Source organism: Cyprinodon variegatus, unplaced genomic scaffold (assembly GCF_000732505.1).
Source record: "Cyprinodon variegatus isolate N-32 unplaced genomic scaffold, C_variegatus-1.0 Scaffold428, whole genome shotgun sequence".
Classification (NCBI taxonomy): Eukaryota; Metazoa; Chordata; class Actinopteri; order Cyprinodontiformes; family Cyprinodontidae; genus Cyprinodon; species Cyprinodon variegatus.
The window spans coordinates 670,489-688,218 of record NW_015150881.1 but is presented as its reverse complement, the minus strand read 5'-3'; the positions used below and the strand labels follow the sequence as shown (position 1 = coordinate 688,218).

Here is a 17,730-nt window from a genome sequence, read left to right as displayed (position 1 = left end):
AATAACCTTTTACATCTTTGTTCAGTTGGCGGTTGAGGAAGACCTGGATGAATTAGCTCTACCTAGCTATCCATCATATTCACCTCTGCCGAAACAGTAAAAGAGCTTTACATAGTTCTGTTAGTCAGAATGGAGTGCTAAAGTTAAACATACATCATACATAAGTGTAAACTTAAATCGTATTCCTTTATCTGCTGCTTTCTGACAATAGGAATCTAATTTCTTCAAGGTTGAGCAGTAGCTTTCAATTATTTCTGAACAGTTTTTTGGGACAACAGCTTAATTTTTCTTCATTTTCTCATTGTGTAACAAGAATCCAGAAGCCCCAAATTTAAGGAAATTCAGAGAAAGGTGCAGGATATCACAAAATGATTTAGCGCTAGGGCTGAAAGATTCTGCCAACAATCTAAATTGTTATTTTATTTTTTACAAATATTGCGATTTTATTTTCAATTTCCTTTGCACTAAGCACAAGCACAAGTGTCACTCCAGGGTTGTAGATTTTACATGACCGTTAAAGCTTGCTTGTCCAGAGTCAATTGTTGCAGAACTTTAGTGTTTTCTTTAGCTTTGTAACTTTGTTTGGAAATGGCTTCCTTCTACTTGCCTGCATAGATCGGTTTGCTCGCAGGGTTTTTCCTCTTCGCTTTTTTGTGGCAGCAAACTCATTTCAAACATTACAACCAACCAAAGGGCTGGTGTGAAGAAAAATTAGTCTCTTAGACTTGTTAAATGTAACGTGACCACATTTTAATGCACCTTCGATTTGAAAAGTGCATTTTGTTAAATTGCAATTAAATTGCAAAGGAAATTAATTGCCCAGCCCTATTTAAGTCTGCAGTTAACATATCATGAAAAAAACTAACTTCATTATACATAAAAAGAAATAGGAAAGCCACAGCTGAAACAATATAAAACTCTCCTTTAAAGCTGCTGCAGAGGCTCTGCAGTGCCTAAAAGGTCAAGGAGAATATTAGTTGCTCTGTATCTCAGCATTGTTAGTGTTGCTGATCAAAGTCTCTTTGTCATTTCTTATGGTGAAGAGGAAAAAAACAGAAGAAATGGTAAAAGGTAGAAAAGTAAGATGACTGAGGAAACAGGTACTCACAGCACTTCCAGGTCACGTAACGCCCTGAAGGCTCCATCTTCAATGCAACTAATGTGGTTGTAGTCCAACTGTCTGCAAACACAATGACAGGTAAGACAAAAAGTCCAAATGATGTCTATGCTCCCTTCACCTCCTTTCTATTGGGCTCTTCCTGGTTGTAATATAGCTGTCTCTGCATCTATTTATGTTTCCTGCTCTCTTCAATACGACATTTACTCTTTATGTAGTAGACTTTAGCATTTACCACCTCTCTCTCTTTGCTCAAAAAACCTTTGCTGAAACAATTTAATTGTACAGACACAGGAACTGTAAATAATCAGCTGTCACCAGCACTCTGACACACATGCATAATTCCCTGTCCTTTAACAATAATTGCACGACATTTCGAGAAAATTATCTGATGTGGTGGTGTAAAAAAGTCCAGGAAGTAGTGAATCGGTGGAGGGATCAATATTTATAGAAGTCCTGTTGTGAATTGAGTGAAAAAAAATGATTATGACTATAAGTGAGTCTAAACAAAGAAAACTGCAAAATGCCAGTGAGGCAACACACACACATACATATCGCTGCTGACGAGCAGCGGGTGCCAGTCAATACGGCAAGCAGGAGGCACATGACATTTAACACAATGAAATATTGATGCATGGTCGAGTGAGCGCCGCGCACATAAGCTGACACGGTGAGGAGCAAGTTACAGATGTGTAAGCACTGACAGTATGGTTGTGAAAGTGGAACTTACAGGTTTTTGATTTCCACAGCTCCCCTGAAGGCTTTCCTTGGAATCCCCTGGATCTGGTTTTCACTCAGGTCACTGGACAAAGACAAAGAGAGGAGAGGAAGGGTGGAGGGGGGGCGTTCAGTGAAATTATTTGGCAGGCAGCTTAGTCAAGCTGTCACAGAGCCACTTGCTTTGAAGCACAAGTACTTGATGTAATCACCAAAATGCAGCAGGGGAACATCAGAGCCAGAAAGATCATTGGCAAAATTGAGGTCGTTCCGCAGAGACCCCTCACTTCACAAACTACACTCATCTGTCTCTGTTTATCTCAGTGTCCGTGTCTCTACAGCCAGCTGCTACTCAACTGTGGCCTTTTGGCATCCGTGAGGCAGGTAGGAGGAGGCTTTAATTCTAACTGTAGGGGGCACTGCTGACCTCCGCTTCCCTCATGGTTTCTAGCTTCTTCTCTCATCACTAATCTTTGCAACCATTTCCATCCCCTGCTTTTAAGGAGTAAGTGATTGATGTCAGTTTGTGTGACCAGGAGCGTTGGGCTTTACGAGATTGAACATTCAGCCTCTTTAACTAAGCTGTAGCCTGCACAAAAGAAAATATTCCCTTAAACATAGAAGCAGTTGCCCTTGCAGAGAAAAATGACTCTAGTGTATTCAATTCAATTCAATTCAGTGTATTTATATAGCACCAATACACAAAAGATGTCATCTTAAGGTACTTTAAAGAGAAAATTCTACCAAATCATATAGTCAGACTGGTTCAAAGTTTTCTTTCTAAGGAAAACTAGCTGATTAAGTCGACTCATTGACTCAAATGCAATTCATCACACTAAGCATGCTTGTAGCGACAGTGAAGAGGAAAACTCCCTTTTAACAGGAAGAAACCTCCAGCAGAATCAGAATCAGTGTGAGCGGCCGAGGCCGACTGGGGTAGCAGAAGCAGAGATAAAAAAGGCAACCGTCAACCAGCTCCACAGGCGGCCCCTTCCAGGAAAGCCACAGCCAGGCAGACGAGCTCTGAGCCAGCTCCCATGTCAGAGGATGAAGAGAGCACATCCAGTATTGTGTTAGTACAGTGCCTTGCAAATAAATATTTTGATTCTTTGAAATTCTTGTATATTGTTTGGGAACAGAATGTCTCATAAGGCTTTTATGTGACTGACTCATAGGTGGTTGTGATTATCTTAAAAAAACAAGCAAACCGCTCAACATCTATTAAAAGAAAGTAATACAGATCTATTGAGTCAAAGCCCTATAAAGTCCACCAGCTTTGATATTTCCAACCATCTTCTGTACAAAATGCCTCAAAACTGTCAAATTGGATTGAAAAGGAATTCCAAAACCAGAATTTAAGTGCTCCTGAAATGTTCCGGTTGGATTTAGGTCTGAACCATGACTGAACTTTTCTAACAGTTTATATTTAGGGTCCAGTTGTCACATCTTCACTGGGAAAATGATCTAGAAATAAGTAAAAATGTCTTAAATTAAGTGTATTTACCTTTAATTTGAGTAGGTAAATGAGACAGTTTGCCAATGGGATGACTATTTCACTCTTAGAATACGATAAATAGATAATATGCACTTCAAATAGGACAAGGCAAATGTTTTTTTTTTTATCTGAAGTGTAAATTGTCTCGTTCCGTTGGCAAAATGTCTCACTTTCCTCCTCAATTCAAGAAAAAAATGCCCTTAATTAAAGAAAAAATGACTTATGTAGATTTCAATTTTTGCAGTGCTTCCTCCAAAACTTTTTTCTTTCACAATTGCCCTGTATTTAACCTCATCCATCCTGAACCTTCCTTATCCCTGCAGGAAAGAAAAAGAAACACATCCACGGCATAATACTGCCAGCAATATGTTCCAAACAGCCATAAGAAAGATGTTATTTTGTTTGTAGTTGAGGGAACACAGGAGTGTGTGAAGTCCACCATCAGAAAAAAGTTTTTAGAGTTTTTTGATTTCTGAAAATACTATGATATGCTGAATGAGACATGTTGGTTATGTATTTTTCTGTTATCATTCAGCCATCACCTGACAGACAACATAACCCTTCACTGTTGACCTTCCGGCTCTTGACCTTGTCTGTGGCCTCAAACAATAGAAATCAACTACCAGCTAATGCTTATCCACATTCCTCACATTCCTCATGCTGCAGTCATATAATCAGCACTGCAGGTAACTTTTAATCTGCCTTCTTCTTTTCCTACCTCCTGCTACAAACTTTATTTAAACTGGCAATTTTGTGCTAAAAAAAAGAAAAGAAAACACTGAGGTCAAAAAGCCTCAGAGCTCTAAGTAGTTGTTTCCTTGTTCTCTAAAATCAACCTTTAAAAGGAAAATTAATGCTTTCACAGACTATGAAAATCAGTTTCCATTTAAAGAGGAGACTTGTGAAACAAAAAAAAAGCCAAATCAGTGCTGCTGGGAAGGAATAAAGAGGAAATTTTAGATTTATGGAAACAGATGAAGGGTTTCAGGTCAGTGGATTCCAGTATTCATTGCATTTCTTTGCTATCTCCCATCAGTTTTGTGTACAAAAAGTTTCCAGAATGTTAGTTTGATTTAAAAAGTACACATTGTGTTTCAACCCTCAAATATTGTTGTTCCCAAAGATTATTAAAGAATCTATGTAAGGGAACTCAAACAATAATTTACCTCGAGCTGAACATTAATACAAAGATACTTTTAGAAGGTCTTGGAAAGGGGGTCAGAGTGGGGCAGCTGATAAATTGGGATCACAACCAAAAACTATAAGCTGTCATAGACTTTCAGAAGCTTTTTAGCTTTAAGAGAATATTTTTTTTTAGTTAAAAGCACTTTACACCTTTAACACCATCTCCAGGTTCTGGAAAAAAATCTTTTTATTAGTATTTTACATTCTGGTGGCTCATATTTTGAATATATTTACTTTACACCCATTAATCTGTTTTTGTAGTTCATTACTCTTACTGTTTCCTAAATATTTTTGCTTAATGTTTTTATTCTTTGCTCAGTTTATCTGTTTAGTTTTTTTCATTTAATTTTAATTGTTACTAACTGTAAATACTAGTGGATGTCTCTTTTCCTGAAGCTTTCAACATGTGATGCGACAAACAACAAACAAATCAATAAGACATCAGTTTGTGTGGATATCTTGTTAACAGTATTTTATAAAACCAGGGGATGATGTTCCCTGTTCACCCCATGCGCCAGAAAGTATCCAACATTTAGAATGAGCAAAGCTGTGAACGGCTGTTTTAAAATCCCATCTGAGAACTTCACTTTCTACCCGAAATCACAGAAACATCACATTTCCACGCTAACAGGAGTTTAAATGCTTAAAGCCAATCTTCTGAGTGGAAGTACATTCACTTCCTGATGACCTGCAGACGGTCACCCTAACCTCCTTTCATCACCACAGATGGAGAGTGGGTAGCAGGTTTCACTTCAACTAGGAAATTGAGTTTTTATGAACTTAAGGGAGGATTTTCCATCTCAAAGAAACCTGATTCCTGCTAAATGTTCGGCCCACTGCTGTCTTCCCCCTTTCTTAGTTAGTTCTTCCCCTTAACCTCTTCCTTTTCATCCACATCTCTCTTCTTTTCCCCCAAAATAGATTTGTATTTGGACTTCCCAAGATTTAACCCCTCACCTCTGCTCCTGTGCCTGTGCGGGGAGGTTGGCTTCATTAAAAGAGGCTCCAGCTGAGCCCAGGATGTATGAGTGTGTGTTTGAAAGATGCCAAAGTTATTAGAGCCACACAGGAACTCTATCAGGCAGCTAAGTTAAAAACTGTCTGAGAGCGAAGACAAAAGTCCTTTTAAAAAAAAACAAACAAAATGTTTTCAATAAATCCATGACAGCTGACATTTTCAGCATAGGAGGTTTTATAGCAGGTTTATAGATGTAGAGGTGCAGGCAGAGATTTCATTTCTGTCCAGATTTATAACAAAAATTGGCTCAATTTAAAATCTTTTAAAGGCTTAATAAAAGTAATCCAAATCCATAAAAAGTAGGACCCTCCAATAGTAAAGAAATAAGAAATAGACTGGGCTTTATTGGGGGTACCATATTAGGAAGGGGAGTAAACACAAATGCACATAAAAGTTTCCAGATTAGATTTTTATATAAATTGTTAAGCCTGATATTTTCTCCTTTGCAATTGTAAACCACACTATCTTAGTTTGTTACATTGTTTGAACAATACATGTATGGTAATTAATTAATATGAACATGACAAAATGTGGATAAGGAATCTTAATGCTTTTAAATGGTATTCCATAAGAGGATTAAATCACTTAGGATATAAGTAATTTGATTCAGTATATCAGTAGTTTTCAGTTTTTCTTGGCTAACATAAAACATTAAGAAATGTTTTCAGCAGAGGTGAAAAGAGGAACAATTGATCAAAGCAAAACGCAGACTGAGGTTAAACACATTAAACAAACCCATCGCGTCCACTCTGACCAGACCTTTGATGCACTGCTTAACGCCGTTGGCTTTTTATTTAAGGGCTTTCATGAACAAAATCTTTAAAATAGTCAACACAGATCTGTGCTGGGACTTTAAAGCTTGTCTGGTGAAGTTTTCCACATCCTCCCACCCTCCTCTCTCTGTGTTTTTCTCACCTCTGGTGGCCAAAGATGTGAGTGTGTGTATGTGTGTGCCTGATAGAGTCAGGTCTCCAGTGTTAAGAGCTTAGTGCTGATTTTCTAAAGAGTCCTTTTAAGAGTGAGTGGGGCTTTTGACACCCTCCGTGTCTAAGAAGACCTGGCCATGAAAGAGCTGCACTCAATTCTCACACATGCACCCCTCGTCCCTTCACCCTGTTCTTTCACTCTCACCCCGGACACACACACTGTTGCTCACTGTTGTACAGTTTCTGAATCTCTTTGTATGGGAATTAACGCCACGAGATTCTTCCCAGGTCAGCCAAACTCCTGGCTCCTGTGGAAGTGCATGTGTATGTGTGGCTAGATACGAGTACCAATAAACTAATCATCTTGTTTAAATCCCTTTTTGAGAACTTAATCCTATTAAGCATACAAATGTGCAAATGACCAAAGATAGAGCTGGAAGGAGTGGATAAGGAAAATTGAAAAAAAGAAATGGAGTGTGGGGAAATATGAAGGTGGAAGATGAGGTGGATGTTGAAGAGGAAGAGAAGCGGGAAGATGTTTGTGTGTGAATCCTGCAGCTAATTCAGGCGGCAGTGCCATTAGTGGACCCCCAAAGATCACACTTCTGTGAGCAATTAGAAGCAGAAAGAGTCCCAAAGAAAGAGGAGGGAGGAAATCAGGCTTCCTGAAGACAAATGTTGAGGACTGAGCACACAGGGCTGGGACTGGCACCTGGGAATGTCAGGGAATATAACTGTGCATTTGTGTGACGGTGAAGCATAACTTATAGGGATTAAACATGAGTGCATTCTGGTCCTAGGAGGTTACTGCTTGCAAGATTTTACCATTACAACAAAATGCAACTTTGTTTTTTTCCCTTTTTTTTTTGCTGACTTCCTCCCTTCAGACACAACCCCCTCCTCTTCTCAAATGTTTACCCCGGCCTCGCTCTTCTAAACTAATATTGACTTTACTGGTGAATGACAGATCTGCAGTCTCCCTTCTAATGTTTCTCCCCCATCTCATTGTCTATTTTCCTTATTCAACATCACGCCTTACACACATAGTTTAAAAGCCAGGTAACATGGTTGCTAAGGTAACCGGACAAGGGTGGACACCTAGGGGACATCTTGGCTTCACAGAGTGTATGTCCCCTGAGCATATGAGCGTCTGGTGGGCAAATGAAACAATAAAGATAAGGGTGTCTATGTGTGAGAAAAAGACAGAGTTAGAAATGATCTCTCCTTAGTTATTTTACAAAGTGCTGCATTTTTATATATAAGTATTATTTCTTTTTTAATCATTGATAAAACAGAGGAAATAAAACAACAATTGCCTGGAACTAAAGGACTGTGCCATTCTGCAGAATCTGCAGCATGGATGTTACAAAATAACTTTTTTTTAGAGTAACAATCATATTGATCAGTTGGGGAAATTGTTAAAAACTAACAATATATTTTGTGGAAGGTTAAGTGATGAAAAAGCAGTGATAATGGGCCAGCATTCCATGCACAGGAATACTTTCAGTTCAAGTAGTAAATTGCTCCTTCCAGCGCTCTAGAGGCTGTCTTCCATTTTCTACAATCTTACAGTGATATGACATCTGTTGACTGCAGCTGAAGGGACTATTACCGATAAAAACAGCCATTTCACCCTTTCATCATGAATTTGCTGGGATAATTTCCAAAAGGCTATGAGACTCGAATGGGCAACAACATACTCCATCTTCAATGCTGCCGCACATTTATGACAATGCTGTGTTGTAAAAGTGTAGACTTCAATATCTGATAACAGAGCGTTGCACATCTATGTGCTGCTGCAGATGCTGCAGTACTTGAGGGAAGTATGAGGTAGGGGAACAATGTTGCTGCATGTTTATCAAGAAGGAGTGAATCCTGCAAAGTCTATGACTTGATGCGATCAGTTGTGCTTCCTTAAAAAAAAACAACAACAAAAAAACATCTAACTAATCTCTCTGGAGGATTTAATTGAATTGTCTGGGTAAAGTGCCTTGAGATGAAGGGTTGTGGATTGGCGCTATATAAATAAACTGAATTTAATTTATTTGAAATATCTTCTCCATGGGTGCACAACAGTCACTGATGATGAGTTTATAAAGCAGATGGTAGCTGTAGAAAAATAGGGGTGCACTGCTACGCTATCTCTACCTAGAGTACAATACTTGCCCTTATATGATTTATTTTTGGGGTTATCTTATTTTTAAAAAATAAATTTCGATGTCAATATTCTTATTTTTAATTATAACCATGCATGTTTTTGTAAAAGTATAGAAAATGGAGATGCATCTAAGACATCCTAGCATCTCAGTTCTAGCAGTGAATGTTCCAGGAGACACTGTTCCTGAGTGAGGCTGGCATGAAAAATAAAAAAATTAAATTAAATAAAATAAAAGCTGAATGTTGGAAAAAAACAAAAACTGTAAATCATATCTCAGTCTTATGTTTACATTTGATCACCATGGTTACATTTTATCACTGCTGCACTTAAAGAAATGGAAATGTCTTGAGAGTTGTACTGTACTGAACAAAATTTTGTTTTGTATACACCCTGTGTGTATAAAATGACAATAAAGTTTGTCTAAGTCTAAGTCATAAGATGCTCATTGCCTTCCACTTTACCGGCCGCAGGGGCAGCATTCTCAGCTGAGACTTCCCTCTCTGCAGACTTCACTCTCCACAAAATGCTCCTCCAGCTCTGCTGGGCCCGAGGCACTCCCAGGCCAGACCAGAGACATGGTCCCTCCAGCATGCCCTGGGTCATCCCCTGGGCCTCCTACTGGTGGGACATGTCTGGAAAACCTCCCAAGGCGCCAGGTGACATCGGAAAAAGATGTCCGAGCCACCTCAGCTGACTCCTCTAGATGTGGAGAGGAAGGGGCTCTACTCCAAGCCTCTCCTGGATGACCAAGCTCCTAGCCCAATCTATAAGAGAGTGCCCAGCCACCCTAAAGAGGGAACTATTTTCAGCTTCTTACAACCAGGATGTTGTTCTTTTGGTCATGATCCAGATTTCATGCCATAGATGATGGTAGGAATGTAGATTGACTGGTAAATCCAGAGCTTCGCCTGGTCACCCACCTCTCTTTTCACCACAACAGATCAGTGCAGCATCTGCATTACCAAAGTGCACCACATTAAAAAAAGCTAGACAAAACATGTACATTCATTAAAGATTGAAGCTGTTTATTTTTTATCAATCTCAAGGAGTTTGTTTTTATTCAACCCTGACTGAAAATGCCTGTGTTTTTAAGATGTGTATAAAAATGGAGAAACATCTGTACTGTCTTTTCCAATAGTATGAGGAAAAAAAATACTTGCCTGCCTACAAGCTGCTGAATGGCAGTGTGCAGCAACATGGAGTAGCCATGGCTTTACGCCCTGCACCAGTGAGTTCCCTGCCATCCTAAAGCTGTAGGAGCATTTTATGAGAAAAATGTTGTGGTTTTAAAGCCCTACTTATTAAAACCTTGATACCGTTAACCCGGCCATGCCTCCCTGGTAACATAACACAGCTGAAAGGAAACAGATTTGACACTTTTTTTTTCTGTGTACATGTGTGAAAGCCAGTCTGGCTATGCTTTTCTAAAGCCCAGGAACAGATTAGTCAGCGGCATGAGGCTATGACATCATCAGAAATGTTTACACACATAATTATATATAAGTGAGAAATACATCTGCTGTACAAAGCCACATACCCATACACGCCACAAAGAGGGAAAACTGACAGAGCTTTGCAGTAATACAGTAATTGCATATGAGGACATTTCAGCAGCACTTCATGATTGGGAACATCTGATGATGGTCCTAAGATCTAAATACTGCTGCAACAAACTTTCAGCTAAACTGCACACCTGTGATCATCAGTTACTCATAGAAAATGATATTTATCTAAATAACAAGGGTTATTCGCAAAGACTGCAAAGTAAATTTTAAATTGTGTGTGAGTACACATAACTAAAATACATGCTGACTTATTCTAAAATAATAAAATATCATCTAGGAGCCAGGATGTAACAGTGTACTAATGTTGGTTCTCCAAATGTTTATACAAGCTTTCTACATGCTGGTCACGTCTCCATTACGCTAAAACAAGCCATCTAATCTGGTTTCAGGGATAAAAAACATTCCAATCTTTGAGAACCATATAGACAGACACATCTGTTAAGTTATTGAATTTCTTAAGATTGATTTAGCTGACTGAGCTTGCCAATTAAGAAAAAACAACACCATGTCTGCCAAGTCCTAAGTAATGTGTCATGTAAAACTTACAAGGGCTAGAAAAGCATTGAACTCTTTAAATATTCTAACAGTACAGTCAAAAAGATTTCATTTCAGGTTTAGTCTGACAAATAGACTGAAACAAACAACAAGCAACTGGTAAAATGATGGAAACTTACATGATTTTTAAGCAATTTATTCCAAATAATTGAATGACATGGATTTGTATTTCAGCCCACTCAATTTTAACCTCCAAAAATAAATTCTACAGCAATCAATTACCCTCAGTAGTCATTTAGTGTAAAGAGACCAACTAGATACAATTCAATATTAGTATAAATGGAGCTATTCTGTGAAGGCCCTAGAGAAGTTTTTTTACCTTTACTGAACAACCATCATGTAGTCCAAGAAACATATTTTAGACTTGTTTTTCCCCTAAACTGATAGGTGAGGCAAGGAAAGAATTATTCAGGGAGGCACTGAAGATGCCTAAGATAACTTAGGCCTGTAGACTCCTGAATTTGGATTTACTATAATGTACTTGACTAGCCATCTTTTGCTCCCTCAATCCTTCTCCAGCTCCTCTAGTCCCTCCAGCGTGTTCTGAGCCATGGCCTGGGCCCCTTCCAGTTAAACATGCCAGGACGTTCTTCTCAGTGACTGTCTGTTGAGTTCTAATCTATTCTCTAGTCACCCTTGAATAGCTCCCTTAGGTACTTGAACTCCTCTACTTAAGGCAGGAACTCCGACCTGGACAGCTACCCTTTAGAGGTTGAGAACCATGAATTCGGACTTGGAGGAGCTGATTTTCACTCCTGCTACATTGAACTTAACTTTGAAAAAGTGCTGTGGGTTTGGCAAAAGGGAAAAATCAAAACCAGTGCAAGCAGAGATGAAATCCGCTGATCCCCAAACCCTTGGCTGTGCCTATAAATCCTGTCCAATAAAGTTTTTAACAAGACTTGTGAAGGGGGCAGCGCTGCCGGAGTCCATCATGTACTGGGTACAGGTTTGATTTAATACCAACAATGTGAACAAGACTTCTGCTCTGCTTGCACAGAGAGGGGCCCCTTACTATGTTACCACTGGAGTGCCCCCCACAGGGTACCATGAGAGACACGGTCAAAAGCCTTGTCCAGTTCCACAAATCACATGTGGACCAATGGGAAAAACTCTTTGAAATCCTCAAAACAACCTGTGAAGGTCCAGTGTTCCAAAAGGAAAAACACAAGGGAATCCAAAGTCAGGTGAAAGCCTGTTTAGAATACGATAAATTTAAATGCATTCCACATATCTGGTGTTTTACAGAAAAGAGGCATAAAGAAAGCTGTTTTATTCGAAATGACAGGATTGGAATCATTTAGATGAGATCTATAGTATGTAAATAGATTATTCTTCACATTAACATAATGGGGAATATCACTTTCAGATCTTGGTTGCAACAAATAATGGGATGTAATATTTTAAATTTCAGGCTATTATATTTAGCCAGTCAGATGGATTTAAACTGCACTTAATGCTCACAGGTGATATATACTTTATCTTAAGGGGCTTGTGTGATTTGAGTCATGGAGTGAGCTAAATTTAATGACCAAAAAATGACCAAATAAATGCAATTTATATATGGCTGTGTCCGAACGTCCGTCTTAATCCCTAAATCCCTAAATCACTATATAGAGTGGGGACTATATAGTGGGCTTTATAGTGAACTCAGTTAATTGACCATTCGGGCAGATGATCACTTCCTTTCCCTGCCCGTTGTTCAAGTAACTCTGCCTCCACCATGCGGTGCCTGCGCCATTTGTTATTTTTCGCCGCTGTGGGGTAGCGACAGCCGTAGGGCCACTGTGACAACAAATCCCATGATGCTTTGCGAGCAGAGCTCTCCACACACATTCCAGATTATATCTGCTTTTCTAGTGACTATGGATTATCACTATTTTTCAAAGTGCATTGTGGGAAATTTCGAGTCCACTACTTTTTCATCCACTAGATATTCGACACTCATCTAAAATGGCATAATCACTATAAAGTGCCCTATATAGTGGTTAGGGCGGAAATTCGTACACAGTAAATGGGTTAACATTTTTGGGCACTTCTTGTCAAACACAAAATGTCTTAGGTGCCACATAACAACATGTAAAACAGTTCTGGTGATATGAAAGCCTGTTCTGCGCACAAAAACTATAGATGTCCGTCATATCCAAGATGGTGTAATATAACCTAAAAGTGATGCATTTCTAGTTTCAGCCGTCTCATATTGACAGTTTAAATGTGGGTGGGGGGTGAGGTGGCTGCCAGAGTTTGTCTTTAAAGCATAGAGCAAATGAATGGAAGGATTTCACCACTTGCCCACTGCTGACTTGTCTAGAAAAAAATGTAACCTCTTTCCTGCTTTTCCTCAGAACTCTTTTCTTTCAATCTCCCTTTTTTTTCTGTCTCACCCATTTTGTTCTTTCTCTCTTACACCCTCTCCTCTCTCCACCATCCCCTTTTCGCCCTGCTCCATGGGTAATGAGTCTAATCCATCAGCCAGACAGTATTAATCGTATTCCGATAGCCGTGTGTTCACTTGCGGCTCTCTGCTGTCTCCGTCTCTACGAGTCAATAACCCCCGCTCTAACACCTACACACAGACTATGACATTTAGGTTGTGTGTTTCTGTGTGCGGGTGTCTGTGAGCAGATTTTAAAACCAGCTCAGCACTACGACCAAATTTATTGCAGTCCTTGTCTAGGGGAGCGTCCAAAGCACACACAAAATGTAGACTTACACCGCAGCTAAAATGACCACCGCTGGACATGGTGCCAGACCACTCCATCACCACAAACTCATGGAGAGTGACATCATATCCTTTTCCTGTTTGCTTCTCACATTTCAATGTAATAAACAGAAAAGAATAACGGTAAATGACAGGGCCTAAATGTGTGACTGGGTCATTTCATGTGGATTATTGTATCTGTGTGCATTTGAGTATGTCAGCCTGGATATTCTTTGCCAAAACTGATTTTTCTTTTTTAGCCACATCGTTGACCTGGTCTGCCACAAACCCTGTGACCCAATAGTTTAAAGGAAAAAGAAGCCTCCTCCCTTCTTCGCTGTCGCAAATCCTTTTTAGGTCCAAAGACATCTAAAAAAATATCTTACCACCAGATAATATGTCCGTCTGACTTCTAGCAATTCTTTGTGATTTCCAGCCATAGACTCTCATCATCTTTTTCTTATACAATTTGCTTCTATGAATTGCTGCACTGTTCTGCTGATCGCTCAATCATAGCATCACTTTTCTGAATGCATCAATCATTCTTCTTGCTATCTGTCTTCCTCCACTGCTGTCTGGTTGGACAGGCTCAGGCGTGTAGAATTAAGGAGAGAAATGTGACAGGAATACGCTAGACACGACCATTTTATTCCCCATAAAACCACTTTTTTAGCAGTTTAGCTAATTTTCTTCACTGCTGAACATAAATATTTAAGGTTCACTAACTGTAATGTTAAAAGTAACTAGTCTTATTTCCTTATTAATTCACCTAAAATTAATTTACGCTCACTGACCATACAAAAGCCTTGAAAGTTCAGCCTTTATCTCCAATTTATACATTTGGTTCTGCTCCTCTCAGCCCAGGGAAGCATGCATAGATCACACAATGAAAACCAGTCATTAACGCAAAAGTCAGACCAAAAAAGCTCCTCCTATGGATTTTACAATAGTTAAAAGAAAGAAGTTTCTGTATTTAAATATTTCCATTTGTCATATTTTACAACAGATGAGAACACAGTTTGCAGAAAAGCTTTGTTTGAATTATCTAAGTAAATATATATAGCCCAGTAAATAATGTTTTTTTAAACTACGGATGTTATTGCTTTTTTCATTTCTGATATGATATCAGTACAGCAGTTTTGAGTATTGACCTGCACCAATGTTAATCTGATACAACCTCAGATTAATATTGGTACTATTTATTCATAGTGTAGAATGTTAGAATAGGCATTATCAAGTGATATTACTCAAACAACATAAGAACAGAAGAACCAGAACCAAAACAGGAGTAATCATCTTGTGGACTGATATATCACACATATTGGTATCTGATCTGATCTGTCCTACCTTTAATGTGGGACTGAAATATGATAAATGACAAAAAGACTTGAGGAAAGTGAAAGGACTGTATATTTTTTCATCCTTTTTAAAATGTCCCTGATTAGAATAATATAAAACATATTTTTCCAATCTGCAGGCAGATTGAAGCAAAAAGAAAAAGTGTGACAGAGACGTCTGCATCCGTCTGTACACAGATATATCTCCAGTTTATGATCCCAGTTTGTTTTACACGACTCTGGCACTTTCAAATGTCAAACAGTTTCTCCAATTCTACATGGAAATATTTCAGTTCACAAAGACTGTTTTTACACCTCACTTGGTGCATTGCATTTTAATTGATATGCCTAATAAAAGTTGAATGGAATATATGAATGACTAAATGCCATTTTAACAAAACCTCCAATGTTTCATATCTTACCTAAAATGAGCTGTGGTTTATCTAGCATTAAACTTTTTGTGTGTAGTTGATTGTGAATAAGAGCAGAGAAAAAGTAATGGAAATGTGTTACTCACCCTAGTGTCCCTATTCACAGTTTACAGACCATGACAATACAGAGACAGTAACACGAACTTCCCTGATTTAGCAATGTGTGTGGTTTTGTCTTCCCTTTCCTAAGTTTACACAGGTTTTACTGCCATACTTCCAAGCACCCCCCACACACAAGTAGAAACATGTATCATGACATTTGAGAATTTTGTAGATCTTAAACTACACTTTTAAGCATATACACATGAATGCAATTAATATATTTGTAAATTTAGGGTTTTACTTTACAGACATGCTACAGATTGTCTGTTAGGTCTGGACTTAGACAAGAACATTCTAATGCAAAGATATGAATTAGTCCATAGCCCACTAATTTTAACTCTGGTTAAATGTTTACGGTAATGGTCCTTTTAGAAGATGAGTTTCCGGCCCGTCCGGCAGTTTCCAGCAGTACAGCATTAAAAAAATGCCAGGTAAATCAAGAAATAATGCAGGTGTTTGTTTACCCTGATGATCATCCTTTAAGAGTCAAACAGGCAAAAAACAGATTTAGTTGAAGGGAAGGATTCTAGCAGTGATAGAAACCTGTAGTACTTAATTCTTTCAGTTTTTAGTTAGATTTGTACAACAATGATATATCTGTGAAGGCTCTCAGTCATCCGAGTCATGGTTAAGTTTAAAAGGATATTATCTTTATTTATCTAAGTGCTCCCTACTAGTAGTTATAACTGAAAAAGCTTATTGGATGAGAGGAGAAAACTCTTCTAGAATACATCACGTCCAAAAGCCAAGATTGAAAATTAAAGTGCTACAACGATGACATGAAATATATATTTATTCAGTGTTCTTATATTTAAACTTCACATTATACCATAAAAGTAAAGTAAAAAGTAATTCATCACATGAAAAGATAACTCAGCAGATTAACACAGTGCATCCTTTTGCCTAAGCCAGTTCACTTACACAGATACAAAACAGGAAATGATATTTGATCAGTTTTAACTGATCAAATATCAAAGTTTTAAGTTTGTAATTAAAAAAAACTTTTATTTTTAGGTGCATGAGCAATAATTGAGGTGTATGCAGATTATCCCACCTGAGCTGTAGATCAGTACAGCTCCTCCAGAGTTACATCGAATCCATTGGCTGCTTATGTGATTATTATTCTCCTATCCTGGTCTTTTATTAAACATACATATATCGTATTCTTTTTGTATATGTATGATAAATTGATCATCACATTGATCCAAATGTAAAACTTTGAGCACCAAGGTTCTCACAGGGTCTTCAGTGAACAACTGGGTTCATACTAAAACTGAATTCCACAAAGAAGGTTCTGTTGATCAATAACACATCCTTTGTAGACATTTAACAAGAAGTATTGGTGGTATCAGAATGCAAATGAGCTTTTATCAGACTTTTATAGGAAATATGATTTCTAATACCAGGCATGACCTCTCCTTCCATTTCAAAATGATGCACAACTTTGTGCTGGTTTGTAAATGGACAAAGTTTATATAGCACCTTTCTAGTCATACTGGCAGCTCAAAGAGCTGTGCTTTAGACCAAATAGCCACAATAACCCAATCTTATTTACAAATTTACACACATACACCAAATTTAGGGCACTGTTGGCTTAGTGGGTTAGAGCAGTGCGCTTGTGCTCTGAGGAGGTTGCAAGTATCCGGTTTGATCCCCACTGCCTCCACTCTGGGTTCCTGAGCGAAAACCCCCGATTGCTCCCCTGGCAGACCACTGCTCCCTAAGGTGATTGGTCAAAATGCAGAGAAAGAATTTCCCTATTTTTGGACAATAAAGGGATTTACATATGAAGAGCAGCAGAAACCCTGGTCCTAATATTAGTCTATTGCCCAGAGGTACATTGATTTGTAAGAAAAGGAAATTGAACCAATAACCCTTTGACTGCAAGATTCAGACATCTAAAATGAAGATCTTCAGTATTTTGTTTTTATTGATCAAAATTTTCGATAGTTCAAGAACATGAAATCAGTGTGCACCTCTTTGGCTGTTGGAACTAGATCCGGTTTCTCCCTCCAGGCGCTATCACAGTGTGTGTGACTATTATTGTGCACTGTGTGTACATTAGAAACAGAAAGTGTTTCCTCTCCCGAGGCCTCTCACTTAGAGTCTGTGTGAAAATGAACCTCTTGTCAATCGTCTTCTCTTGGCTGTTTAGGGAAATGAGGGATTCATCCGTCAGCCACTCGGCTGTGTGAGGGCGACAAGGCTGCTGCAGTTTAAAGCGTCTCAGCCAACACCTGCACAACACTTTTAGCCCTGAGGCATGGAGCAGAAGAAGGGGAGGATGCCAGTGACTGAGGACAAAAAGATGCAAGAAAAACATTTGTGGTAATCAAAAAGAAATCCAAGAGTTTTTCTTTTTTAAATAAAAAAAGAACAAGTTGGCAGAAAAGCAAAGTTCTCTTCTTTTATCACTGCTCCAC

General features: G+C 38.6%; 1 protein-coding gene across 2 annotated transcripts in view; it reads right to left on the bottom strand.

Annotated features, from left to right (window-relative positions):
• Window positions 1-17,730, bottom strand: part of slit2 (slit guidance ligand 2) — a 125,902-nt gene that overhangs the window by 43,014 nt on the left and 65,158 nt on the right. For both annotated transcript variants that reach the window (XM_015388575.1, XM_015388574.1), the window contains exons 5-6: window positions 1,848-1,919; window positions 1,109-1,180 (exon numbers count right to left, since the gene is read on the bottom strand). In XM_015388575.1, the coding sequence (XP_015244061.1) occupies window positions 1,109-1,180; window positions 1,848-1,919 (144 nt within the window). The remainder of the gene's footprint in view (window positions 1-1,108; window positions 1,181-1,847; window positions 1,920-17,730) is intronic.